At 49.7% G+C, this 13,805-nt stretch overlaps 1 protein-coding gene across 28 annotated transcripts in view; it reads left to right on the top strand.

The window, feature by feature from the left end:
* LOC107999833 (zinc finger protein 384) overlaps positions 1 to 13,805 on the top strand; it is a 71,152-nt gene that overhangs the window by 23,954 nt on the left and 33,393 nt on the right. For 22 of the 28 annotated variants that reach the window (XM_062084888.1, XM_062084892.1, XM_062084890.1 and 19 more), the window contains one exon: positions 6,469 to 6,799. In XM_062084888.1, coding sequence (XP_061940872.1) covers positions 6,469 to 6,799 — 331 coding nt within the window. The remainder of the gene's footprint in view (positions 1 to 6,468; positions 6,800 to 13,805) is intronic. The other 6 variants (XM_062084889.1, XM_062084891.1, XM_062084884.1 and 3 more) reach the window with 1 other exon arrangement.

The following is a 13,805-nucleotide window of genomic DNA, read 5'->3' as shown; positions in this document are numbered from 1 at the left end:
ACACGCACAGCGCGAAAGACCAAGAAATCGCTCTGTCCCCCCCTTCGACCGGCTTAGTTCGCGAGAGACGCCACACGCTGGCGTACAGCGCTGCGTCCGCGCTTTTACGCTACACGGGCGCGCCAGCTACCCCCGTGGATCGGGAGAAAAGAGAGGAAGAGAGGAAGAGGGAGAACCGAAAAGAGAGAGAGAGAGAGAGAGAGCAACGACAATAATAACGACAGTAACAAAGGAAAAAAAGGAGGATCGATAGAGAATGATAAAATAAGAAAAGAGAAAAGGACGTGGTCGGGAAGAAGAAATTGCGCGCGGTCGTGTAGAGTGATATTCGTTTCCGAAGTGGGACTCGGTAGGACGCGCGCGTTCGTCCTTCGTCCGCGACGATCCCTCCTCCTCTTTGTCCGATCTCTCTAACCGCCGCTTCTTTTTCGCCGCCGTCGTCGCCGTCGTCGTCGTCGTCGTCATCGTCGTCGTTTGGTTTCGCTTTATTTAGAGGGGGGAGTTATCGTGTGGTAACACAGTGATTCAAGCCGGAGAAGCGTTCCCACATGTTCGTACGTGAAAAACAGTGAGTTTCGTCCACCGTGTGTGCTCGTTTACAATATTTTCGTGAACAAGAGAGGGAGAGAGAGAGAGAGAGAGAGAGAGACAAACACTCCGCCGACTTTTCACACTTTTTCTTCTTCTTCTTCTTCTTCTTATATCCTACGTTTTCGTGTGTATATACATGTACGTATATATACATATATATTCAAGAGGAATTACACAGACGCCAAAGATGTACCTGCGAATGATATCGAATCATCGTTCCGTCCGTTCGAATCCGTTCCCAACCAGATCGTATCGGAAATAAGGGAGAAGTTTGTCCGGAGACAGAAAAAAGAAGTGACAGAGAGAATCGCCGAATTCGTATTGAAGAAAGAAAGAAAGAAAGAAAGAGAAACAAGTTAAAAGAAAGTATACGCGTATACTCATACGTATACATACACACATATATATATATACATACTCCAGACTCGAAAAGTAAGCACGTGAAAGTGGAACGATACCGTTCTCACACTGGAAGGATAATAATACTAGACAAAAGAAGAATCACGCCCTCGTGTGCCTCGTTCGCAGTGTCTCGTTCTCACGCAACAACGCGTTGTCGTTCTCTCTCGAAGGAAAACGTGGTCGCTTCGTTGTTCTGGCTAATAAGAAATATCGAACGATAAACATCGGGGAGAACGAAACATCCCTTCCTTCCTGCCCTCCTTCTTTTCGACGAAGGTAGGAAGAATCGAAGCGGAAGTGGAGGAGAGTTTGGCGCGGAAAGGAAGAGAACAAAAGGGGGACGACGCATGGTGACGTCGGATCGCGTAACATCTCGAAGGCGGGCGAGCGGGGGACAGCAGCACGTAATCAAAAGGGAATCGGAATCAAGCGTGTCGCGAATGCGACCTGGAATAAGGGTAGCCATGTCGGTATCAGAGTCTTTCGTATCACCGTGCGTGGAGGGCGGGAGGGACTCTTCAGGTCGCGTGCTCGAGATTCTTCCCTGAAGATGTATGGCACCAATGAAAGCCACGGGCCGAACCACGGGCCTTGGACACCGCCCCCTGCGCCCCAACCGCTCCCGCCGCAAGCCCAACATCAAAACCATCCCCGACCTCACCCCCACAATCATCCGAGCCACCCGCCGTACGTACCGCCGCCGTATCAGCATCCTCATCACCACTTGCCGCACGAGGTAATTATTGACGATATTCCAGCCTGTGCTTCGACCGGCTATCTTCCCTACAACTCCAAGAATCTTTCGAAAACTCGCTAGATCGACCGACCTACCTCCTTCCCGACTCTCTCCCCCTTTCAACGCGTCCCTCCACGTCGTTCCAAAACTTCTCCTCCTCCTTCTCTGTCACCTTCGTTGCTTCGATGCTTCGTATATATACGTGTACACGAAGGAACGAGGAGAGGAGAAAATTCCGAATTGCTCGAGAAAGCGATTTTGGCGATAAACAGGGGACGAATGTATTACGAACGGGGCGGTCGAGTTGGATAGCGATGGATCGAAAGCGAAGCAAAGGATCGTGGTGAGCCGTTTAAGGATATGCGGACGGAGTAGAAAGTGACCGAGGAGGTGAAGTATGTAAAGCCGTCTGTCGTTGCCCTCTTATTGGGCTAATCGAGCGCCGTTTCATCGAGGATTAGAGATTGTTACTCCGCGCGGCTTACACGGCAAGGCGTACGCGTGATTAATATCGCGAGGGAAACCTACAACGATGACTTTAACTGCCTATGGTACAAGTTCGCTTCCCACCACCACCACCACCATTACCATTACATACACCACGATCGGTCTCCACGATCACCAGCCGTGGAATATACCTGGTTATATAGTACATATAGCGGGTACAAGTATGGACGATTATTATAACGTAGCCGGTCTAAGGTTCCCTACGTGCTATTTTGACACCAACTCGGGTTAAACCGGCGTCTGGTAACGCGGCTGGAAACGAGAGTTTCTCTTCTCCCTCGCACTCCCATTAATAATTTTCTCCTCCGACAACCGTTCCGTTTTCCGTTCCGTTCCTTTCGCAAAAGAAAAGAAAAAGGGAAAAGAGAAGAAAAATTCGAAGAACATTCGGCAACGGCATATTTTCCAGGATCGATCGGCAACGGAAGCAAAGAAAAGAGTATCTCCCACGATGTCTCGTCGAACGATGTTTCGCGAAATCGTTAAAAATCTGTGTACCGAACACGCGCGCGTTCCCTCCTCTCTCTCTCTCTCTCTCTTTCTCTCTCTTTCCAAAGGCTACGTATCGAAGGTAGAATTCGCCTCAAGGCCACCACTCGCGCACCGATCGCTTTTTATCGAGGGGGAGGGGGAATCTGCGCAAAATCGGGGCAAGATCCTTGTGGATTGTGGAGAGGTCCTTTTTTTACCGAAAAAAAAATCAGGATCGATACGTACGCATGGGGAGGATTTCTATTGAAATCGCGAGGAAAGCAAAAAAGAAGAGAGAGAGAGGAGAAGAAGGAGGAGGAGGAGGAGGAGGATCCGGCAGGCAGGTTAGGCTACAACCGGAAGCGCGAGGAACACGAGGTAGCGGATCATGGTGGCGCGATTCAGACGGATTAAAAGCGGCGATTATAGAGCGAGAAAGAGAGAGAGAGAGAGAGAGAGATAGAGAGAAAGGGAGGGGAGAGGGGGAGAGAAAGAGGCGGAGAAGGTCCACCTTTTCCTTTATATTACGGCACTATTCGCGGCCGCAGTTTAGACAGATAGGTGGGTAGGAGAATGAGTCAGGCAACGCTAGGTAGGTTAGATTGGACGTTGTCTCCGCGTGCACGCACACGTATACGCTCCAGGCCCGTTGCATACGGAGGGAGAGAGAGAGAGAGAGGCAGGCGGAAAGGTGCGCGCGCGAGTACAGAGAGGCACACATACCTTCGAGTTAATAGCACATGCGAAGTGCTAGATGGCCGGCGTGCGTGGGTGGACGGAACACGTTACCTACGTATGTGTGCCACGGAGAAAAGGCATATGGTCAGCAGGTGAGACCTTTGCTTTGTGTTCCAAGTGTATAAAGTAGCCTACTTCCAGTGACCAATGTTATTCGGCCGTAATTTACCGAGGAGAGAGAGAGAGAGATAGAGAGAGAGAGAAAGAGAGAGAGGGAAAGAGAGACAAAGGGTTGCATCGTCCGGCATCCTTTTGGCATCTTCTCCCTTTCGAAAAAACGGACAAACTTTCCGTCTGGCGAACGCCAACTCCGAGTCGAACCGAGTCGCTCCGATCCCTTTCCTTCGTCGTTCCTTTGCCGATCTTCCGTACCAGAAGTAAAAGGAAAAATGAGAGAAGAGGAAGGAAAGAGAGAGAGAGAGAAAGCGGGGAAATCGAGATGAGGGATGCCTTTTAGGAAATATAGCGGATGATATATTTTTCCATTATTAAGGACATTAAGCCGGCGGCCCGCAACCAGCCAACTCTCTTCCCGCTTTCTTCTTTCTTTTTCCTCTCCCCGCTCTCCTTTCTTTCTTTCTTTCTTTCTTTCTTTCTTTCTTTCTTTCTTTCTCGCGTTTCTCCCTTTTTTTCCCTTTCCCTCCCTTCCTTCCCTCCCCCGCAGACGACGACAACGATAAATCAGAAAAAAAAAAAAAAAAAAAGAAGGATTGAAGAAGCGGCGGTACGGCCGGGCGACGGAACGCAATTTTCCGTCTGCCACCAGATAAAAATGTGATTAATGAACGTATGGTGTTCGAGTCTCGAGAAAAACCGTGCGGAACCGTTGAACCGTTGTCGCTTAATTAGCATTTGCTTAAAAAAAATCGGTGGAAGGAGGGGAAGGGGAAGGGAGGGAACGGGGGAGGGGAGGGAAAAGAGAGAGAGAGAAAGAGAGAAAGAGAGAAAGAGAGGGGAGAGATTAATGTCTCGAAAACGGAGACAACGTTCTCCACGACTTTCTCAAAAATCTGGCCGGTCCACTCGAGACGGTCGTTAAAAATTCGCAACTCGACTTCGCCGCTGTCGAAAGCTCGTCCTCTCGCCCTCTTTCTCGCCCTCTTCGCGACCCTTGGTCAATCGTTGCTTGGGAAAAAACGCGACGCGTCAGCCGCGATCGCTCTTTGTGCCGCGAAACGATGCGATCGAGGGAAAATAGAAAAAAAACAGGGACGAAGAGGGAGAAGGGAGAAAAGAGGGGGAAGAGGGAGACATATTACATCGGAACAGGGAAAATCGAAATATCTCGCAGGATACGAAGAGAGACGCGAAAATTGGCGCGAAACACGCGCCGATTTCTTATTATTATTGAAATGGTCGAGAAACGTTCGAGGCCTCGGATTGATTCGATTCGTCTCTCCTTCCTCCTTCGAAGGAAAGAAAAAAGTATCGAGGAGAGAGAGAGAGAGAGAGGGAGAAAGGGAGAGAGGGAGAGAAAGAGAGAGAAAAAAAGATGGAATAAAATCGAGTTGCAGCCTCTCCCACTCTCACGGGGATTAAGAATCAGGGATGCCCAGTGTCGAAGGTCGGCCGTCAAATATCCAACGTCGCGTCGTTCGCTCCCGCAAAGAAAGGGTTGAAAGTCGCAGAAACTTGAGAACCTTCGGTTGGTGACAATTTCAATTCTCTCCCCGCCTTTTTCTCGTTCTCTCTCTCTCTCTCTCTCCTCCCTGTCGTCATGGTCAAACCACCATCTCTCTCTCTCTTTCTCTCTCCTTCTCTCTGTCCTCGTCGCAAAGGGTGGCCTAAGATTCTTAAAACTTCTCGCGAGATTTTTCGATTTTAATTACACAGTTTTAACATATTTTAATAAAATCCTTCGGCCCATCCCCGTCCCGTCCATCCCCTGCCCCTCCCCCTGCCGTGTTTCCAGCCCGGTTGCCGGTGGTGGGCCAAGGCAAGCTTTTCCCTTCTTTTAATTCCCGCGACCTCTTCCCTCGCCTCGCCGCTCCTCGCCTCTTTTCCTCTTTTCGAAATCTCTCGACTTTTGCCACCAACTGTACCCTCGGCCGGTTCCACTGTCGAACCCTTTGGTTCGTTCACCTACACCCACACCGGGGACGAGGATGGGAGCAACACCTGTTCCCTCGGCGAGAACCCGAAATCGAGCTCGAGTTCCACCCGCTCGTTCCACCGCGTCCCTTCCTTCCTTCCTTCCTTCCTTCCTTCCTTCCTTCCACCGCCTTCCTTTCGCCCTACCAGTTCCTCGTGATCGCACCGAGGAAAAGGGAAGCGCCTCGATTCACGCGTGCACAACGAGCGTAAATCGAAAAAACCATCGATCGGACGGTTGCTTTCGAAAACCACGGCGACGGACGTTCACCGCCTTCCCTCTCCTCCTCCCTTCTCCCCTCCTTCCCCTCCCTCCACCCTTTCGTGGCCAGCTGTTACGCGTTTCCTATTAAATTCACGGGAAGAAACGTTTCTCCGACTCGAGAAACCAGCCATCGATTCGCGTGCGCGGGATCGAAGAAACCTGGGGAAGAAATTCGACGGAGATCTCGACTCCAAGAGTTTAGGGGGAGAAAAAAGGGAACCGAATTTCGATCGATCGATCGATCTTTAACACTTGTTTCGTACGTCGAAGCCGACTATCGGCGTTTCCAATGTCGGCGAATGCCAACGATCCGCCAAGTGATCCGCGGTTACGCGCGCGCGATACGACAAAAATCGGTATAGAAAAGACGAAAGGATCGCTCGAACCGTCCACGTACAACGACACGAGGCGAAGCTGAACCGTTCACCTTCGTTTCTTTCCCACATGTGTAAATATACGAAATACGAAAGATCGGGCGGGGAAGGAAGGAGAAAAGGGAAAAGGGAAGGAAGGGAAACGAAGGACGAACGGGGTAGGCCTAGCCTCCGAAAGAAGCGACCAAGGAGGCGATGGCGGTCGGAGGGAGTTGGAGCGGTCGGAACTTCCATCGATTCGGCCATCCTCCGTGTTTCGAGCAAAAGTGCAGCGTACCAACTAACTGTGGCAGTTCTTCTCGCAGATCTTCATGCACAAGAGCGCGATGCAGATGCACGCGAGGGAGCTCGGCGCGGCGGGTGCACTGACGGGGAGAGCTGGCGGCGGCGTTGCGGGCGGACTGGCGGGGCTGGGCCCGATCGGCGTTGGACCGGGCGGGATGATCGCCGGGAACGAGGTAAAGCCGCACCAGTGCCAGCAATGCCTCAAGTCGTTCTCCAGCAACCACCAGCTCGTCCAGCACATCAGGGTCCACACCGGCGAGAAACCGTACAAATGCAGCTATTGCGATCGCAGGTTCAAGCAGCTCAGTCACGTACAGCAGCACACCCGCCTGCACACGGGTGAGTAATTCCTCCACTGCTGTCTCCTCGAGCGGGGTACCGCGATGCTAGTGCCGTCGGTTTCGCGTTTCGCCGCCAACGAATTTCCTCGAATCGGCCACCGTCGAATCATTCGTTCGCTTTCGCTCTTTTCCTCCTTTCTTCTTCTTCTTCTTTTTCCTTCGTTCACGGTTGAACGTTTTCGGCAACGACTCGTTCCTCGCGAACGAAACTCGGAGGAAAATTGATCCGTGGAAAGGGCGGGTAAAATAATCCGTCCGTCCATTTCGAAACGACGAGAGAGGAGAAAATGGGCGAGTTTAATACATGCATTCGGTATTCCCGGGACTGATAGTAAATTCTATGAATACCGCATTGCATCGCGGCCAGTCGATAATCAATAAATTAATATACTATTATAATCTGTACAAGCGATCGTGCGTTCCGATTGTGGCTAATTTTAATGCATGCTGCGAGATTGCTCAATGCGCCTCGTGCCGCGGCAGAACCGTGGTTTCCAAGACACCGTTGACTGAACACGTTGTCGCCCGGTATGCATACAAGTTGCGTATTGCAGATAAGTTCAATTTACGCGGGGCGAACGATCGAATTTATCGAGCGGGTGCCCGCTCGACTAAGAATAGCACGGTGACGGAAAGACGTAGAACGGGATACGGGCGAGGGCCGCGGCGCGGTGGTGGAATATAATGAGAAAATTCGACGGCAAAGCCAGCCAATGGGTCGCGCCCGGGTAAGAAAGAATTTCATTAAGGGATGAGCGTAGTCAATCGGAAGGTATTAGCCTCGAGAACCGAACGGTCAGCGCCGCGTATGACTGGACCCTTGGAGAAAAGTCTCTCTCTCTCTCTCTCTCCCTCTTTTTCTCGTTCATCCCGTTCAAGCGCTTCCCAATCGGAGGAAAAGAAGAGGGAAAAAAGGACGAAGAGAAAAAAAAAGAAAAAAAGGAAAACCTCGTCGGTATGCCAGCTATTTAATCGAAACGTTCAACGAGAGAGAGAGAGAGAGAGAGAGAGTTCTCGTTACCCGCGAGAAGATAACAGATCGATTCTTAACAAAACATTCCTTTCAAACGATCCACCTACCACGGGGAAAACCAATTTTATCACGAGGAATCAAAAACTTTGGCGTGAAAGAAATATATATATATATATATATATATATATATTCGATGCGATGTTTCTTTAACCGTGTTTAACGAGGGGGATGGGAGAATAAGAGGAGAGGGAGGGGGGAGAGAGAAAAAAAGGGCCGACATTGATTTCAGCGCACTCGTTTCAACCCCTTCGTCCTTTTCGACGACTACCAACGAGCAAGTAACTACTGCTCAGCAACCCCTTACATTAATAATCACCCTTCCCGCGTACCGAGGTTCCCACTCTACTCTACTCCGCTACGGCTGGTACTTGAGCCAACGTCGGTGTACGCGCATCTATCGCATGCACGCCTTTCGGTTTCCGTGTCTTTATCGATGAAACGGTTTTAAATAACCGTGTAAAGGGAGGGAGAGAGTCTCTCACGCTCTCTTCGAGAAATCGCGAATAATCGCGAAGGGGGAAGTTCGAGATCGAGATCGATCGAATCGATCGGCGGCCAGGTCCGAGTGAAATTTTATTCCCTCCGCACACACACACACACACACCCTCTCCGAGCAAGAAAATTCCTCATTTTCGATCTCTCGTACTCTCTCCGGCCGCTAACGGCATACCAATTTCTCGCCGATTGAAAAATCGGCGTGCTCGCAGTTGAAATTCCTTCCGAATTCCCCTTCCTCCCCCTCTCCTCCCGGCTACCCGGTTGTTTTCCCAAACGATAGCCGCGCTTCCGCCCGACCATTTGCATACCATATTGATTTCTCGTTTCGGTGCGAGATCTCGCTGCCTTGCCGCGATTGGCCGGTCGAAATCAAAAAAACGGCGGGAATTTACTGCCGCACCGTTCAGCAGCGTTCACGCGCCACCGCCGCCGCCGCCACCACCACCACCGCCACCGCCACCACCCCCGCTGTATAGCGCGCGCATTACAACAATTTCCCTCCGAACGGCCGAATAATATATTCGCGCAGCCTATAAAATTTGCAACGTATACGCATATAATTCATTAACCGAAATTCGACAGAATTTCGCGCTGCTGCTCGTTGCTGGTGGCTCGTTCGGGCGGGCGAAACGACAAACAGAGGGGGAGGGTGTAGGGGTGGAGCGGCGAAACTGAGAGAAAGAGAGAGAGAGAGAGAATGGTAGAAACGAAGGATGGCGAATATAATATCGGCGAGTGTCCACGATATCGATAGCTGGTCAATAGCTGCAGCCTAGACAAATACCTGCCGAGGGTGTACAGTCCATCCTCCTCCCCTCCCTCGGCGGGCTTACGCGGGGTGACCGAGCGCGTGGCCAATAGGAGGTCAGCCCGCCCCACTCGGCTTCCCGCGCGCGAAAAAGCGCGGGAATTTTTCGATCGCCCGATCGCTCAATAATGGAACCGAAGTTACGCGCCGCCACCGTCGCACGCGCACACCGCCGCCACCACCACCGCCACCACCACCACCACCGTCATCACCGTTACCCAAATACTGTCCTCCTGTGTACGTACGTGTATGTACGTACGCACACGCACACACATCGGGCCGGGTAGTAGCCTAATAAATAGCCGTACGCATTCGCGAGCGTGTTGGCGCGGATGGACGACGGAGTTGGTAACCGGTTGGTAGAGACTATCCCGAAGATTATCCCTTCGACAACGAGGAAAACTCAATTTTCACGGGACGAAATCTAATGATCGGTCGAACCTACGCGCACGGAGTTAATCGGTTTTCCTCCATGGACCAGCGTTTACCTTTCCTTTCAAACGAGGAATCGGTTCGCGATTCTTCTTCTTCTTCTTCCTCTTCCTCTTCTCTTTCTCTTCTCCTCTCTCCACCGTGGAGGATCAACGGATCGGTCGTCGATCGAGAGATCGCGTGGAAGAAGGGAGGGAGAATTATTATTCGGCCGCGTTAAAATTGTTCGGCAATAACGGTGCCCTAACGGTTGGTGGAAGGACGTTACGTCGCAGGGAAACGGGGGGAAACGGGTTCATTAATACCGATACAAACGACGGATGGAGACGGAGCAACCCCTTTCGTCGGTTTGAAAAAAGGAGCACGTCCTCCCGACGAAATTGACCGGACAATTTTAAAGCCCAGTTAAGACTGCGAAAAATTGCCGCATCGTTGGCGCATGAATAAAAATTAAGTTCTCGACAAGGGGGAGGAGGGAGAGGGTTTTGGTCGCGCTCGGCCATCGACACGATTTCGAAACGAAGCCGCTCGCAGACGGGCGGAAGGAAAGGAGGAGGCGCGAAATTTTCCTTTTCTCCTCCTCGTTGCATTTTTCGTTTGTTCCACTTGCTTCCCTTTGTCGAACGTCGGCCCCCGCGAGCGAGCAGAAGAAACGAGAAATTTCAACCCCCTCCCTCCGCCCCGCGCTTCTCGCTTTGCTCCTCCACTTTTAATTCGCTAATTTCGCCGAGTTAAGAATTTATGCGACGGAATGTCCCGTCAAACGTCTCGACAGGGAAAAATCAAAGGGGGCACGGAAAGAGAGAAGAAAGAACAGCGGCGAACCTTTTATCGCAAACGCGAGACGGGAAATTAAAGATTGAAGAAAAGCGGCAACGTTTTACGTTTCACGGGTTGGTGGAACGGGGGAAGAGGAGGTAGAGGAGTGGGTGCGGGTAAGGAAGGTGGAAACGTCTCGTTTAATATCCAAACAATCTCTTCCCTTTTCCGCGAAAAATAATCTTTGTTTCTCGATAAACGTTTTCCAATTACCCGCTCGCTCCCCGGATTATTTAGCCCGGATTGGACCAAAGGTCCTCCCCCTCCCCTCCTCCTCCCTCCCCCGATTGATCGCGGCCGAGAACGCGATATCTTTCTCTCCGTAGTTTACTTAATTAATTCCCGTAATACGAGTTAATCAACTCGACCATGACCGTGTATCGTAAATATTTTAACGAGCGATACGAATCCTAATGTTGCTGCACACGCACGCACACGTGTGTATCATGCACACGCTCGAAAATATATCCAGTATACACGTGGTATCTCGTATAGGCGCGAGAGAAAAGTTTTTCGAAATTTCGGGGCGGGTCGAAATTCGAAATGGACGCACGATCCCGTCCGCGCGGCGGTATATCCGTTCGGGGATCCAAGATCCGTCACGGGCGCGTTGTATTCATTACGACTCGTTGTGGGAGCCGTGGTGGAGGCCGGGCCCGGGCATCTCGGTGGATGCATCTTGGATGGATCCACGGACGAAAACCAATTAGGCAAATTGACCGGTGAGAAACGAGGGCGAGAACTTTTCCCCCCGGAACGAGCGTTAACTCCGTGTTCACACTCCGGTGAGAACGTATCGCGTATACACGAATGTCAGCGGGAATCGAGGATACGGAATGGAAGAAGGAGTAACGGTCAGAAAACTTTCTGTTCTCTCCGATAGATAGCGGAGAGAAAGGCAATTAAACCGTTAAAAGGTAAAAGGTAAAGATAATTAAAAGTTGAAGATACCGTATGGCACGAGGGAAAATTAACGTAGTCACGCCGCGTATGCATATAGTAGGCCTACGCCGATAGGCCTATTCTAATTTTCCCTGGCCAACCCTTCCGCCGTGCATTTTTTCCATCAGGCTTAATTTGAATAGAGAGGGGGACGCTCGCTCTGCGCTTTCGAGGGATGGCTCTCTCTCTCTCTCTCTCTCTCTTCATCTTCTTTTTCTCTTTTGTTTATCTTTTTTTCGATTTTTCATCGACCACCTCGAAAATCCTGCTCTCGACGCGATCGTCCATCTCTCTCTCTCTTACGGGAGACGCGAACACGCGAAAAATGCCACGTCATTTTTTTAAGGTCACCTTTCAACGATCGCACGTGCTATTGTCACTGTGTACCGTTTCTGATCCGAGATAAGTAATCTTGCTTTATGCGCGATGTTTGCTCAAAACCTTGTTGATAGATTCGTATAAAGTACGAACGAATGTCTATTTCGACCGACTTTTTAAATAAAATGTTTTTTTTATTTTTTTTTTTTTTTTTCTTTTTCCCCTCGCTGTTCAAACTCGAGCAACTCTTTTTCTCGGAATTCGTTCCCGATAAATTCGAGCCGATCAACGATATTTCATAGAAAGAAAGAAAGAAAGAAAGAAAGAAAGAAAGAAAGAAAGAAAAAAGAACGAAGAGAAACGAAGAGTAGAGAAAGGAAATCAATGGAAAAGTCGCGTATCGATTTTGCGATCGTCGCAATTTTCTTTTTTCTTTCTCGAAATTTTTAACATATTATTTTAAATTTTTTAATCTCGTTAAAATGAAACGATTCGTAATACGCGCGCGCCAAAGAGAGAAAGAGAGAGAGAGAGAGAGAGAGAGAAAGAGAAAAAGAGAAGTCGATTTCGAATTCGACGAACGATTCGATTAGGCGAAAATAATTGAATGGGGTGAGGAGGAAAAAAAAAAAGAAAAAAAAAAATTTGGCAGACAACTCCCCGATGAATATTCTTTCCACAATATTCATAGAGCTATTAGTTTTTCAAAAGCGTGTAAATCTGCAATGCGTTCGCAGATTGTTGCCATGAGAGTGATTTTTTTCTACGAGTTATCTTATCGCGTTACTGATATAGAAGAGAATCCGAGATGCACTCGCAAGTAACAACCGTTCTTCGAATTATAAAAACTTAAAAGTCGACGGGAAATTTTTCTTTTTCTCTCTCTCTCTCTCTCTCCCTCTCTCTCCCTCTCTCCTCCTCTTTCTTCCTCTATCGAGTTTCGATTTCACGCGAAAAATACTCATCCTCTCGTGCAACCTCGAGTTTCGAGTATAAAAATATACCTGAGCGAAAAGAAATCCTTGATTAAAAACTCGATCTGTGTCCAAACACACACACACACAGATTGGCGAATTATTATTTCAACGAAAGATTGCAGCAGCTCATCGTTTCAAAGGGTGGGCGAGGGATCGTTTTAAAATTCTTAAAGAGATACCGCTCTCTTTAGGCCTTTAAAAGATCGACGAAGAACTTCAACCCTTTCGCGTTACTGACTTACTTTTCTAACCCTTTCCAAGGGGGGTCGACCGCCAAGACGCTCCACGATCCGCCGCCACTGTCCGCGACTACCGTTACAGCAGGGCTTTTGCTTCTTCCGCTCGTCATCCGCCCGTACTCGAGATCGATGGACGGATAGGAAAAGGGATCACGGGCTGGGCGGGCATTGGCGCTGGTTCCGTGAACAAATTTTTAGCTGGGTGCAAGAGAAAAAAAGTGCAACGCCGTTAAGAGACGAGATACACAGCGCGATACGCGTGTAAGCGTAGCACCAGAAGGCCGCTTAATCTCTCGCTCCCATACCAGTTCTATATCTCCAACTCGTGTACTCGTCGCATGCGGTAAACGGTGTACAAAATCTAGATTGACTTTCTAAGCCGGCACGAAAGCGACTTTTTGCGCAAAATCGGGTATATACGGATCTTCGTATCCTACCTACGTGGGGAGAGGAGCTCGCCGCCTGAAACCGCAAAACCGGTCTGTAGGTTAAGGATACACTTCGGTCCGGCTCCTTCGCCGCCGATAGTCCAATAATTTCGCGCAAACAAATTCCAATAGGTCGCTTTATTAGATTAAATCGATTCTCCTTTGCTTACTTCTTCCTTTGCTCACTTCTCTCCCTCCCTCCCCCCTCTCTCTCTCACGCGTTTTAGTTCATCGATCCTTGCACCGGCCGGTATATATTCGTGATATCGAGCGATCGAACAACGAGAGCGAGAGAAACGATATTTCGCAAATAAGGATCGTTAAAACTTCAATCACGAAACGTGCTTCCGTACTGTACGCCGCCCGCATTCTTCCGCGATAGAATAGTAAGGCGGCGTTACACACCGAAACCAGTTTTCCAACCAAAACGACCACTGCTCCCAGATTCTCCAATAAACCGCTACTAATTACGATTACCAGTTGACGATAGAAAAATTCCTCCAAGGCTAT

This window comes from Apis cerana, linkage group LG14, assembly GCF_029169275.1.
Source record: "Apis cerana isolate GH-2021 linkage group LG14, AcerK_1.0, whole genome shotgun sequence".
Lineage (NCBI taxonomy): Eukaryota > Metazoa > Arthropoda > Insecta > Hymenoptera > Apidae > Apis > Apis cerana.
This window is presented reverse-complemented; position numbering and strand designations above follow the sequence as displayed.